The 14,459-nt window shown below is 50.1% G+C and overlaps 1 protein-coding gene across 2 annotated transcripts in view; it reads right to left on the bottom strand.

Annotated features, from left to right (window-relative positions):
* The window catches only part of PDE2A (phosphodiesterase 2A), a 256,545-nt gene that overhangs the window by 30,958 nt on the left and 211,128 nt on the right, over nt 1-14,459 (bottom strand). For both annotated transcript variants that reach the window (XM_060273988.2, XM_060273990.2), the window contains exons 11-15: nt 14,321-14,389; nt 8,712-8,842; nt 8,271-8,382; nt 2,907-2,946; nt 953-1,016 (exon numbers count right to left, since the gene is read on the bottom strand). In XM_060273988.2, coding sequence (XP_060129971.2) covers nt 953-1,016; nt 2,907-2,946; nt 8,271-8,382; nt 8,712-8,842; nt 14,321-14,389 — 416 coding nt within the window. The remainder of the gene's footprint in view (nt 1-952; nt 1,017-2,906; nt 2,947-8,270; nt 8,383-8,711; nt 8,843-14,320; nt 14,390-14,459) is intronic.

Below are 14,459 nucleotides of genomic sequence, written 5' to 3'. Positions count from 1 at the left end.
TCCCCCACAACAAACACTCTGGGAGGTGAGTGGGGCTAAGAGACTTCAGAGAAGTGTGGCTAGCCCAAGGTCACCCAGCAGCTGCATGTGGAGGAGCGGGGACGTGAACCCGGTTCCCCAGATTAGGAGTCTACCGCTCATAACCATTACACCACACTGGCAGAAAGAAGGCTGATCGTTGAAGAATTGATGCTTTTGAATTATGGTGCTGGAAGAGACTCTTGAGAGTCCCATGGACTGCAAGAAGATCAAACCTATCCATTCTGAAGGAAATCAGCCCTGAATGCTCACTGGAAGGACAGATCGTGAAGCTGAGGCTCCAATACTTTGGCCACCTCATGAGAAGAGAAGACTCCCTGGAAAAGACCCTGATGTTGGGAAAGATTGAGGGCACAAGGAGAAGGGGACGACAGAGGACGAGATGGTTGGACAGTGTTCTCAAAGCTAGCAACATGAGTTTGACCAAACTGCGGGAGGCAGTGGAAGACAGGAGTGCCTGGCGTGCTCTGGTCCATGGGGTCATGAAGAGTCAGACATGACTAAATGACTAAACAACAACAACAAAGCTTCCTCTAGCTCATTTCTCCAAAACAAGCCCAAATTCTATATATATACACACAGGGAGAGGGAACAAACTCCTTGCTGGGGTGAAGCACTGGGAACCCAAAGTCAGTCCAAACCCGCATGGCTAAATTCAGAAATGAAATGTGTGTTTGTCATGCTGTTCCCACACCATCTTGGAGGCAATTTTCTGGGGTGGTGGGGGGCAGTTCTAAATATACCGGCCCATGAAAAGACCCGCCTGGGATCCGTCCCTCGGCCAGAGGGTCTGGTGTCTCAGGGCGGGTGCTTGCTTTCAGGAATGTCAGCCTGCTGGCTTCACGTTCCACCAGAGCAGGTGGAGGGAGACCCGAGCGAGCTCTGTGCGTCACAGTCGCTGCGGGAGACTCACATTTCAGCGTTGCTGAGATTCCGGGCCTCGGTGATGATCTCTTGCAGCAGCACCGAGACGTCATCTGCAAAGGGTCAGAGAAGCAGACGGTTATTCTTATTATTGGATACGGCTAATTTTAATTATATCCCGGCCGGGACTCAAGGAAGGTTGTAGAAATTAAGAGCACGTCAGAATACAAAAAGCTGGAAACATATCGAAGATGATTGTCGAAAAACAACTGGACTGCAATAGTGTTAAGACAATATAAAGATCTATGAAAATACAGTGAAAATGGCACAGCGCTGTTGAAAAGCCCTCGGAAAACAGGCAGTTTTCCAGGCCTGCCAGAATAAAACAGTCTCCACTGACTGTTGGCGTGGCAGCAAGGAAAGAGGGAGGGAATTCCAAAGTTGTCTGGGAGCAGAAACCACCAGGAAGGCATAACTTGCCAAGTGCCCAGGAAAAAACAGGGGGTCCTGGGTGTTTTTTGCGCGAGAGCACTGTGCTTACCTTCCAAGTCCCGGACTACAGAATCCGGGACCGGCAGCCGTGTGACACCGGAAGTTGCGTCGACGTAACTTCCGGTGTTGCTTTGCCCTTCTATGGGCACCAAAAATGGCTGCCGCTGGCTTCAAAAGTAGCCTCTACGCATGACCGGAAGTGCGTCGACGCAACTTTCGGTGTCGCCCCGCCCATCTATGGGCACCAAAAATGGCCGCCGCCAACACCGGAAGTCGCGTCTACGCCTTCCATGCGTAGATGCGACTTTTTTTGTGTCCATAGAAGGGCAAATCAGAAAAAAATGGCCGCCGGCAGGAGAAAAAAACGGAGAAAAACGGGAGACGAAGTGATATGGGGGACCACCGGGAAAAGGTAAGTAAAAACGGGGGTTTCCCGGGGAAAACGGGGTACTTGGCAGCTATGGCACTGTGGCCATTTTGGGTGCTGCAATTTTGCACGGTGCCCAAAAAGGCATTAATAGTAATAATAATAATAATAAAATAATAATAATAATAATTATTATTATTTATACCCCACCCATCTGACTGGGTTTCCGCAGCCACTCTGGGCGGCTTCCAACAGAAGAATAAAATAATCGATTACAGATTAAAAGCCTCCCTAAACAGGGCTGCCTTCAGATGTCTTCTAAAAATCTGGTAGCTGTTTTTCTCTATGACATCTCGTGGGAGGGCGTTCCACAGGGTGGGCGCCACTACCGAAAAGGCACCATATGGGGGTGGGGGAGCAAGAGTGAGGTGTGGGTCACATGACTATGTCCTGGAAAACAGGCATCCTGGTTTGGGGAAGGTATGAGAAGGCCCTCTGCCACGTCCCCACCAAGCGGGCCTGTGATTCAAAGAAGATCTCAAGAGCCCAGGAAGGAGAAGGCCCGTCAGATAACCTGGACCTAAGCCATACAGGACTTTCCATCCCATCTGCTGGAAACTCTAGGCTCAGCTTCTACCCCATCACCTTCCTTCACTCAGCAAAAGAGAGCGCGTCAAGTTGCGGTGAGTCTCCCTGCGGAGATAATTCTGGCGCCCAGAGGGAGGACCAGAAAGGCGCCCCTTTTCCCTGCAGCCCCCTTTTCCTTCAATTTATTTAATATTATTACATTTAGACCCCACCTGTTCCTCCAAGAAGCTCAAGGCAACATCCAAGATTTTTTCCCCTTCCTCCATTTTACCCTCCCAACAACCCTGTGAGGTAGGAACGGTGCATGGCTCAAGGGCACTTGCTGAGCTCAACGATTGCCTGACATGGTCCACTGAAAATGTCCCTCGCTGAATATCCTGACTGCGGTGGCACACAGAGGCCTTTTGGGAAGGCTGATCTCTGGCCCTTCAGGATTTCATTGCAAAGCTTCCCCATTGTTTGTTGTTGTTGCTGCCATTATTCCCATTTTACAGATGGGGGTCGAGTCCCAAGGCTACACAGTGCTGCTGGGGCAGCTATGAAGGAGGGTACCTACCGAGGTGTGTGAAGAGATTCTTGGCTACTTGCAAAAGAGCCTATGGGGGAGGAGAGAGAGAGAGGGAGAGAGAGATGAAATATATCATTCTTGTTCCTTAATTCTGAAATCAAAGCACGTTCCCCCCCCCTTCGTGATTCATACAACGCAACATGAAAATGACACTGTAATTAGAGTTACAACACTATGTATTATATGAGGTCTTCTCAACCTTGCTGATGTGGTCGGTTCGAATCCTTGCGACGGGGTGAGCTCCCGTTGCTCTGTCCCAGCTCCTGCCAACCTAGCAGTTTGAAAGCACGTCAAAGTGCAAGTAGATAAATAGGTACTGCTCTAGCAGGAAGGCGGGACCCAGGTGGCGCTGTGGTTAAACTACTGAGCCTAGGGCTTGCTGATCAGAAGGTCGGCGGTTCGAATCCCTGTGACGGGGTGAGCTCCCGTTGCTTGGTCCCAGCTCCTGCCAACCTAGCAGTTCGAAAGCACGTCAAAGTGCAAGTAGATAAATAGGAACCGCTACAGCGGGAAGGTAAACGGCGTTTCCATGTGCTGCTCTGGTTCGCCAGAAGCGGCTTTGTCATGCTGGCCACATGACCTGGAAGCTATACACCGGCTCCCTCGGCCAATTATGCGAGATGAGCGCGCAACCCCAGAGTCGGTCACGACCGGACCTAATGGTCAGGGGTCCCTTTACCTTTACTAGCAGGAAGGCAAACGGCGTTTCCTTGTGCTGCTCTGGTTCGCCAGAAGCGGCTTAGTCACGCTGGCCACATGACCCGGAAGCTGTCTGCGGAAGCGGACAAACGCCAGCTCCCTTGGCCTGTAAAGCGAGATGAGCGCCACAACCCCAGAGTCGTCCGCGATTGGACTTAACTGTCAGGGGTCCCTTTACCTTTACCTGGCTGCCGGAGTTGCTGGAAGGAGGAGTATAAAAGACGCCATCCAGTCGTCTTCAGGACTCCTTTCCAGAGTTTACTCCTGAGCCCTTTCTTCTCCCGAAGATGTCCCTCAAGGACCAGAGTTTTCCTTCTCCTAGATGGGCTCCCTTCCAGCTGGATGAGCCCCCTGCACTTCTCTCTACAGCTCTTGCAGAAACAGCGTTCTTGGCCATTAGACCCCCTCTTGGTCTCCTCCCATCCATCTGCAAGAGCCTGTCTCTGCATGCAGGGGGGGTCTCTAACTCCCTGAAGGTTAGAGACCCACCGGCTGCCTTCACCTGGTTTAGCCAGCCAGCAGGAGCTATTTCCCAGCATGTGGATGCTGTGGCCTGCTGAAGAGCTTCTAGGAGCCACTGGCGAGAGCTGAGTTCAGGATAGGAGCCAAACGTGGACAAACCACCCCAGAAGGAACACAACGGTTTTTTAAAACTATCAAGCGGTGTATAAATTTTATGAAACAAACAAACAAACAAACAAATCCTTCCATGCCAAATCAATTTCCAGTTTTTCTCCTCAGCCGGTGCCATTTATTGCCCTGCAGCACCCGCTGGTGCCACAAGAGGGTGCTCTTTGCACGCAGCTGGCTCAGAAACATTTTAAAGTTGAGAAACCAATTTCCTTGATTTTTGCCACCCGTCTGCTCCAAGCTCCAAGTGACAGTGCCTGGTTCTCCTCCACCCCTCGCTTTATCCCCACAACAACCCTGCGAGGATAGGTTAGAGGCAGTGATTGGGCCCAAGGTCACGCCCAATGAGCTTCATGGCTGAGTTGGGGAGGGATTCGAACCCAGGTCTCTCCCTGGTGCACTCTAACCACTGCACCACCACTGGACTAACCAGCTGCCGTCCCCTGTTCACTCAATTCGTGACCTTTGCTCTTTGGGGAGGTGGACAGCTACTCAGGTGTTTGGGGGTGGGAAGGGGGGGTTGCCGAGCCTGGTGGGCGATGGGATGCTACCCAAAGACTTGGCTACATTTGAAGACCCTGCTGGATCAGGCCCATGGCCCCTCCAGTCCTGTTCTCACAAATGGTCAACCAGAAAACATGCAAGCAGGATTCGAACACAAGAGCCCTTTCCCCTCCTGTGGTTTCCAGCAACCTCCACAGCAGAGCCCTTTTGGTGAGTAGACCCCGATAGCCATCGCCTCTTTGTTTGGGGGTGGGGGGCTCTGTTCCAGCAAGAAGATTATTCTTTCCCTCTCGCGAAGACCTTGACCAACTACCATATAAAGAGATACAGTGGTGCCTCGCAAGACGGATTTAATTCGTTCCGCGAGTCAATTCGTTTTGCGAAAAATTCATCTTGCGCATCGCGGTTTCCCATAGGAATGCATTGAAACTTCTTTTTTTGCCCATAGGAACACATTAATTAAATTTCAATGCATTCCTATGGGAAACCGCAATTCGCACGGTGAATTTTTCGCAAAACGAATTCGTCTTGCGAATCCCCATCAGATCGCAAGACGCATTCATCTTGCGGGAAATTCGTCTTGCAGGGCATTCGTCTTGCGAGGTCAGCTGAGGTTCTGAGATCAGGGCACCCTGCGGTTTAGGTCCTGCATCTCAGGGCAACCGAGCAAAAATCTAAACAGCAGTTATTTAATCATAGAAGGGTAGAGTTGGAAGGGACCAATTAGGGTCATCGAGTCCAGGCAGGAATCTTTCACCCAACGTGGGGCTCGAACTCACGAATTTGAGATGCTCTACCAACCCTGCTATCCCTCAGTACCTCACATTGTCATTATTAAATTTAGATGGTTACATTTTGCAAATCGTTTTGGCACTGCAATCTTCAGCGTCTCTACTCTGACACGCCGAGGCAAGGAGGTAAAGGATTGCAGTGCAAGAAAATGACTAGGGGGGAAGGCCATGATCCAGAGCTCCTGGTGCACCCTTGCAATGTCGACTGAAAGGAAGTAAGAACCTGCTAAGCACAGGAGCTGTTTGAAGGGGGAACAGGCTCCCTTGGAAGGTGGGGGACTTGGGGGATGTGATCCATGAGAGGCAGTCAACTCCAACATTCCTTGTAATGCTAGAGAAGACATGCGGGGGAATGTTTGGTCCAGCCAGTTGAAGCTTCCTGTTCCTCCTGGCTGGAACATCCTTCCTTTTGCATGTGATAGAAGGCGGGCATGACTTTACCTGTGCAGGTAACAAAATCATAGAATCATAGAATCATAGAGTTGGAAGAGACCACAAGGGCCATCCAGTCCAACCCCCTGCCGAGCAGGAAACGCCATCAAAGCATTCCTGACAGATGGCTGTCAAGCCTCTGCTTAAAGACCTCCAAAGAAGGAGACTATACCACACTTCTTGGCAGCAAATTCCACTGTCGAACAGCTCTTACTGTCAGGAAGTTCTTCCTAATGTTTAGGTGGAAGCTTCTTTCTTGTAGTTTGAATCCATTGCTCCGTGTCCGCTTCTCTGGAGCAGCAGAAAACAACCTTTCTCCCTCCTCTATATGGCATCCTTTTATATATTTGAACATGGCTATCATATCACCCCTTAACCTTCTCTTCTCCAGGCTAAACATACCCAGCTCCCTAAGCCGTTCCTCATAAGGCATCGTTTCCAGGCCTTTGACCATTTTGGTTGCCCTTCTCTGGACACGTTCTAGCTTGTCAGTATCCTTCTTGAATTGTGGTGCCCAGAACTGGACACAGTACTCCAGGTGAGGTCTGACCAGAGCAGAATACAGTGGTACTATTACTTCCCTTGATCTAGATGTTATACTCCTATTGATGCAGCCCAGAATTGCAAAAGGATGAGTCACGCAGCAACCTTCTCTCTTTTTGACTTCCTTCTTCGTTTGACCAGCTTTTAGCTAGGACTGCTCTGCCGGCTCTCAGCTAGCAGAAGCACTGGGATTATTCCCCCATATGGGTTAGATCCACATGTACATATTTGTAGCTAAGTCTGCCTTCAGGGATCCAACTGTGAACTGATGTAAGTAAACTTCTTTTATTGACTTTGAATAAGATTGTGGCGTCTTTATTCTTTTGAGAGGGATTCAAGGGAACTTACCAGGAACGTACAATTCAATCTGAGACAGTGAGATAGCGAGAGGCTCACACGAGCCTGCAACCAGCTATCTGTTGTGCATATAAAAGGGGTGCTGTAACTCTGCTAAGTAAAGGAAATTGCTGGCACAAGTTAGGAAGGATATTAATAAACAATATATCCTCTCTTGCCACCCTGAACATTCCCAGAGGACTCTCTTTCACTGGAGCTCTTAAGCAGAGGTTGGGGTGTGCCATCTGTTAGCGATTCTTTAGCGGTGATTCCTGCACCACAGGGGTAGGGCTGGATCACCCTTGGGGGTCCCCTCCAACTCGACAACATCGCGATTCTATTAAAAGTTGAAACAGGAGAAGCCTGCATTTTGCCAGACTGGACCAAGGAGATGAATGGCTTGGACCCTTGTTGTGGTTTTTCATCTATTCTGTCCACAAGCTATTTTGCCAAATGAATGGATAGCTCAGTTGGTTACAGCGTGGTGCTGCTGCGAACACCCAGGTGGCAGGTTCGATCTCCGTATGGGGAAGCTGCATCTTCCTGCATTGCAGGGGGTTGGACTAGATGATCCTCAGGGTCCCTTCCAACTCTGCAATTCTGTGTTTCCGTGTCCCTGTTGCATATACTGTATGCTCCTTTGAACCTAACTTGGAAAAAACTTTCAAACAAGAGGTTTCCAAACAGAGGTTTAGCTGTGATTCGGGCATTGCAGGGGGGTTGGACTAGATGACTTCTGGGGGTCCCTTTCCAGCTCTAAGGTTCTAGGGTTCCTCGATTCCTGCCCCCTCTTCTGTAGCAGCCTCCGCGGCTCTTTTGATCCCAGCTTGCTTCCCGGAACCTGCTTCCGTCCTTCCCTTTAATATCGTCACCTGGCAGGCTCTAATGAGGCCGGGGGCCTTTGAGAAGGCGACTGCTTGCGTCCCTCTTGCTGGCTGAGCTCAGAGGCTGCTGTGTGGGCTGCCCAGGAGCCTGCAGAGAGCATCCCTGCTGAGCTTTTGCTGCTGCTTCTAGCGTCAGAAGGCCAGCGGGTGGGGAAAAGGAGACCAGCAGGATTTACAAGAGTTTCAGTCGGCAGGTCAAAAACTTTGCTCACCTTCGGCAAAGGAAAGTCATCGTCCCCCCCCCCCATGCCAGGAGGGCCTTTGGAAATAGGACCCAGGAAGGTGAAATTTCAAGGGTTGGGGGGCAGGTGAGAGTTTGCTAAAGGGGGGGGGGGTGTTCAGTAAAGGGCAACCTTTTGGACACACTAACCACTACACCGCACTGCCCTGCCATATCAACAAACTGCAGTGCCTTTGTAACATGATGCAAGCATGCTGTCTGGAGATGCCCTTGGAGAAGCAGAGCTCCAGACCCCCCCCTCTCCAGCGCTGCCCTAGAGGATACCAGGTGCGCCTGCCTGCCTTCCCCTCACCTGACACTCGCATTTGAGCTTCTGCTCCTTCTGGAAGGCCAGTGTGCTGGTCAGCACCGTGGAGGTGTAGCAGAAGCAGTGCTGGATCTTGTGCTCGTCCGTTTCTGTGTAGCTACAGGGAGGAGGGGGGAGGAAAAGAACAGCAATCATGTTAATTCTAAACTGCGGAACTCCCCGCCACTGGATTTGCATTTTCCGCCATCCCTCCCCACTTCCATAGTAACTTTCAATAGAAAGAAATTTCCATGGCGCTTTGGTGGAAGTCCCCCCCCCCAAAGGAAACAGCAACCAGGGCACATCAGTTATGGTTTTGTTGCAAAATATATTCCTGGCAGGAAGGAGGTCTAGACTGAGAGACCATCAAACTTTGCAGGGGAGAAGTCTCAGACCTGGCTCTGTTCCGGCTTCCTCTCTGTGGCCGTCACAGAGCCTCGAACTCACCTCTCTCCACCGAGCTTGTTGAAGGCACAGGCCAGCGCCACGACTTGCGAGGTGGCTCTGCTGATCACCGGGACGCACAGCATGGCGGTCACCTCGAAGCCCAACATGCTGTTCAACTGCTTATGCTCCTCCTGGCGGGGAGAGACAAGGGCTGGTCATCCGGGGGACGGGAGCAGAGTTGGCAAATTCCCCTCTCTCTGTGGTTTGGTTGGTGGGGTGGGGCGGATAGATCTCGAGGGTTGAAACATCACAGATGTGGGATGGAACACTGGGGCAGACAAGTCACAACAGTTCCTAGAGTGTCCACTAAGAGGAACTCACCTGGAGGGACACCTGACTAAGTTCAGTTCCTGTTCCTCCAGATATGCAGATAAGATGGATTAGCTGGCAGACAAAAGCCCCTAGCCAGCAGCCATTCTCTCTCTTAGCCTTTTTCTCCTTCCATGGGAACACATCTCCAGAGAATCTACAGTTAGGATGGTTCTCCCTCTCGGCCTGCTGCCAAGAGAGAGACCAAATGGAGCCTCACTTTACTAAGAAGACTCCAGATGTACATAGTTGTAACTTTTCTACGTAAGCCTGCCTTTCTGAGATTATGCTGTTAACTCAGGATGTCATGTGACTAAACTCTGTCTTATTTTAATATTATTGTGTCGTGTATTTCTTTTAAGAGGGAAAAAGGGGATTTGCCAGGAAGTATAATATTGAAGTATAATATTGTTGTATAGGTTCTAACGAACCTAACGCTCACGTTTTGCTGCGCACAAAAAGGGGAATGTCACTCTGCTGATATTGGAAGCTTGCTAACACAAGCTTGGATAGGATCTATCTAATAATATATCCTAATCCACATCCCTAACATTCCCACAACAGACCCTGAGATATGAGGGTCCAAAGCTGAGACCTAGGGAACTCCCCTAGCATACCCTCCAACATCCCTCAGATAAATGCAGGGATATGGTTGCCGTATTTCAAAAAGTGAAAATCCAGACACAAACATTATTGAACTTTGTGTGTGTGTGTGTGTGTGTGTGTGTGTGTGTGACAAAGTTGTTGTTTATTATTTATTTTTTAAAATTATTTTGAAGGAAATTTGCCCCAAAATCAACACTTCCTACATGGGTTCCCATATGGCCAGGATTTCCTGGGCATTTTACCGATACAATCATACCTTGGAAGTCAACCAGAATCCATTCCGGAAGTCCATTCGACTTCCAAAACGTTCGGAAACTAAAGCGTGGTTTCCGATTGGCTGCAGTAGTCTCCTGCAGCCAATTGGAAGCCGCAGAAGCCCCATCAGATGTTCAGTTTCCAAAAATAGTTTGCAAACTGGAACAGTCACTTCCGAGTTTGCGACGCTCGGGAGCCAAAACGTTTGGGAACTAAGCCGTTCCAAAACCATGGTACGATTGTATTTGGAAATTCTGCTCATGCTATTTCCGATGGATGAACCCTGATGATGTCTGGAAAATCCCAGACATTTCTGGGACATGTCTCACTCCCCTCCAACTGGCCCTCCTCGGCCCCCAATTTCCTATCAGAAGGAGGATGAGTGCTGCCGCCACTTCACCAATTGGGCCCCCTCACTGCCACCGCTTGGGACCATACCTGCCAAGTTGCTGTCCGAGAAATAAGGGCCGGAAGTAGCAGACCGGAAGTAGCGCTGCCGCCATTTTGGAACTGGGCGGAGCATGCTCAGAAGTGACTTTTGATGCTGCTTTGCCCAGTTCCAAAATGGCCACCGCGCCAGAAGTCGCACTGCAGCCATTTTGGAACTGGGCAGAGCAGCATCAAAAGTCACTTCTGTGCATGCTCCGCCCAGTTTCAAAATGGCCGCCGCGCCAGAATAAACCGGGGGAAAACAAAAAAAATCCGTTTTTTTCAGCTAGGAACAGCTGGAAAAACGGGGATTTCCCGGGGAATACAGGAGACTTGGCAGCTATGCTTGGGACTGTCCCTGGAAAATAGGGACACTTGGAGGGTATGCCCTGGTGATGTCACAGGGGAAGCCCCTGGGGATGCCACTTGACAGGCCCTGGAGACGGAAGTTAATTGGGAGAGGGGAGAAGGGCCAACCTCCCAGAGGGCCTATGATATAAGAACGTGAGAAAAGCCTGCCGGATCAGGCCAATGGCTCATCTTCTTCCCACAGTGGCCAACCAGATTCCTGTGCAGAACCCACAAGCAGGAGATCACAGGAGCATCTCTCCCCCCCCCCCCCCTAGCAATTGCTTTTCAGCCTGCACCTCTTCCTTAACCGCGATTTGCTCAGCTCAAACCACTTTGGCTCGATCTGTCTTCTCCGTGCCCAATTAAAGAGCCCTCTCGTGCCCCAGACGTCCTCTGCCTCGGCTAGATTTGTCACACTCCAGGGTGGACTAATATCGAGTCTTATTCGTGCGGTGACCTGGCTGGGCGCAGGGAAATCTGGCGGGTCAGGGAAAGGGCGGCCGGCCCTCTCCCTTTTTCTGCTTTGGCAGTCGGCTGCCAGGCAGCATCCATGCAAGGCTGGCGTCCCGCAATTTTGGGCCAGCCAGAAACGTATTTAACTCCCCGTCCTGCCCTATTTGTTGACTGAGGCATGGATGACAGATCGGCCGAGGGAAAGAGCTTGCCGAGGCGCCACAGGCTGGCTCTGGCGGTTGCTCCGGGGATGGGTTTGATTAAAAGGGGGAAATAGAGCTAGTTTGCTACCCTGCTGGATACAGTCAAATCTCGGTTCTCGAACGCAATTCATTCCGGAAACCCATTTGGCTGCCGAAATGTTTGACAACCGAGACGCGGCTTCCGGTGCGCTGCAGGAGCTTCCTGCACTCGAGCAGAAGCTGCGTCAGACATTCGGCTTCAGAAAAAACGTTCAAAAACTGGAACACTCACTTCCGGGTTATCGGTGTTCTGGAGCCGAAATGTTCCAAAACGGAGGCTTTTGGGATCCGAGGTTTGACTGTAGGAAGGTAAGAGCAGCCCTTCCGAATCAGGCCCATGGCCCATTTATTACTATTATCAGTGCTTTTTTTTCTGGGGGGGGGGGTACGCAGGGGTACGCATACCCCTAAACATTTTGTGAATCTTTGTACTTTTGCCCATTTACTGTATTTTCCCCTGATTCAAACTATAAAATGGTGGTTTTCTTGAGTCAAAATAAGAGTACCCTTAAACATTTTATTTAGAAAAGAAAGCGCTGACTATTATGATAATTATTTATTGAATTTATCTATTGCCCTAGACCCGCAGGTCTCGGAGCGGTTCGCAGGATAAAATCGCAATATAAAATCACAAAATCTCACAGTGGGCCACTGAAAACCTGCAAGCAGGATTCGAACCCAGGAGCCCTCTCCCCTCCTGTGGTTTCCAGCAACTGGGATTCAGAAGCATGGCTGTCTTCAAGTGTGTGTGTGTGGGGGGGGGGAGAGCATTCGCCATGGTGGCTTAATGCCACAATGTCTATGTGGTAGCAAACTAAGATTTACTCAGAGGAGACCCATTGAAAGGAACGGATCTACCGTAACAGTGATGCTCATTAATTTTAAGGGGGTCTTCTCTGAGTAAGACGCAGTTGCGTGCCGCCCATTGTCACATGCAGGAAAACACTCAAAGGGAATTTCTCCTAAAATACCAGGACTAAGATAGCTAGCGCTTTCTTGTCCTGATTTCCCCAGCGTTCTTGTCTCAGGACCAAAGCTGAGTTCAGACACCCACTGGATAACAGGATCTGGGGATTAAGGTTCTCAATTTCCACAGGCAAAATTCAGCGTTTGGATTTGGGGATTGGAATGCAGCCATTTGCCAGGGTCGTTTCTTGCCCCGATAAGGAAACAGCTACATGACAAAGCTACGCGCCAAGCCCTTTACCCTTGCGTTTCTATTTCTTGGAAGTGTTTGAGCACACACAACTTTTGAAAGGAAATCTCATGGGGAAAATAACACTTCCCTGACTGGTTGAGGGTTAGGGGGATGGATGCGTGCTAACTTGCTCAATAAATATACACAGTGGTACCTTGGTTCTCAAACGCCTTGGTACTCAAACAACTTGGAACCCAAACACTGCAAACCTAGAAGTGTTCTGGTTTGCAAACTTCTTTTGGAAGTCAAATGTGCTCTGAGTGCCACACTTCCCTTTTGAGTCGAAACAAAATAAAAAAAAATCCTTCCAGTAGCACCTTAGAGACCAACAAAGTTTGATTTGAGTGCCACCCTTCCGTTTTGAGTGTTGCGCTGAGGTCTGTCTGTTTTTGCTATTTGCGTTTTTGTTTTTGAGACTGTGTGGAACCCAGTTCAGTTACTGATTGATTGATTGTGTGGCTGCAGTAGTACACTGTTTATTGCTTTCATTTTATGGATCAATGGTCTCGTTAGATAGTAAAAAATTATGTTAAATCGCTGTTTTAGGGGTTGTTTTTAAAAGTTTGGAACGGATTAATCCGGTTTGCATTACTTTCTATGGGAAAGCATGCCTTGGTTTTGGAACGGACCTCTGGAACGGATAACAACAACAACAACAACAACAACAACAACAACAACAACAACAACAACAACAACAACAACAACATATTATTATTTATACCCAGCCCATCTGGCTGGGTTTCCTCAGCCACTCTGGGCGGCTTCCAACCGAATATTAAAAACAGTACAGCATCAAACATTAAAAACTTCCCTAAACAGGGCCGCCTTCAGTTGTCTTTTAAAAGTAAAATAGTTACTTATTGCCTTGACATCTGCTGGGAGGGTGTTCCACAGGGCGGGTGCCACTACTGAGAAGGCCCTCTGCCTGGTTCCCTGTAACCTCACTTCTCGCAATGAGGGAACCGCCACAAGGCCCTTGACACTGGACCTCAGTGTCTGGGCAGAACGATGGGGGTGGAGATGCTCCTTTATTATTTATACCCCGCCCCTCTGGCTGGGTTTCCCCAGCCACTCTGGGCGGCTTCCAACAGAAGAATAAAATAATCAATTAAAGATTAAAAGCCTCCCTAAACAGGGCTGCCTTCAGATGTCTTCTAAAAATCTGGTAGCTGTTTTTCTCTTTGACATCTGATGGGAGGGCGTTCCACAGGGCGGGCGCCACTACTGAGAAGGCCCTCTGTCTGGTTCCCTGCAACTTGGCTTCTCGCAACAAGGGAACCACCAGAAGGCCCTCGGTACTGGACTAAGTTTGAGAACCAAGGTACCACTGTATATACCCAGGGCCGCCCCTAAGGCAAGGCTGGTTGGCGCAGGGCGCCAGGGCGCCGGGCCACCAGGGGCGCGCGGTGCTGCAGCGCCCGCGAAAGCCGCGCACTCGGAAACGGGGGGGACACACACACACTGGAGGGATAGTTCGCACCATGGAGCCAGGGCGCCAGCTACGCTTAAGACGGCCCTGTATATACCTATATTCCAGGAAGATCGGCCTTCTTTTTTGCAAACCGAATATGAAAGGGCACATTCCAAACAGCCCCTGCTGGGTAGGCGGTTCACATGCGTCTCTGTAATTCTGGCTTCAGTCAAGAGCAGGCAGCCGGAGAAAAAAAATGTGAATCGTGGTGGAGTCACAGCACGGGAGCCCCAGTGACATGCAAGACACGTACTGAGAAAGCCCAGGGAAGACTCGGCCGGACGCAAAGACCTACCAAGCTGATGTCCTGCAGGGAGATCGATTTCTTCTCCTCCACAACCTTCCCCAGACGCCCCACCGTTAACTGCATGGGGAAAAGAAAGAGAGAGCGATGGGAAAGAGGCAAAGGCTTCAGAGAATCACAGCATTGCACA

The sequence above is a fragment of the Zootoca vivipara genome, chromosome 4 (assembly GCF_965207765.1).
Source record: "Zootoca vivipara chromosome 4, rZooViv2.hap1.1, whole genome shotgun sequence".
NCBI classification, from domain to species: domain Eukaryota; kingdom Metazoa; phylum Chordata; class Lepidosauria; order Squamata; family Lacertidae; genus Zootoca; species Zootoca vivipara.
The sequence above is the reverse complement of the archived record's forward strand: the minus strand, read 5'-3'. Positions and strand labels throughout refer to the sequence as shown.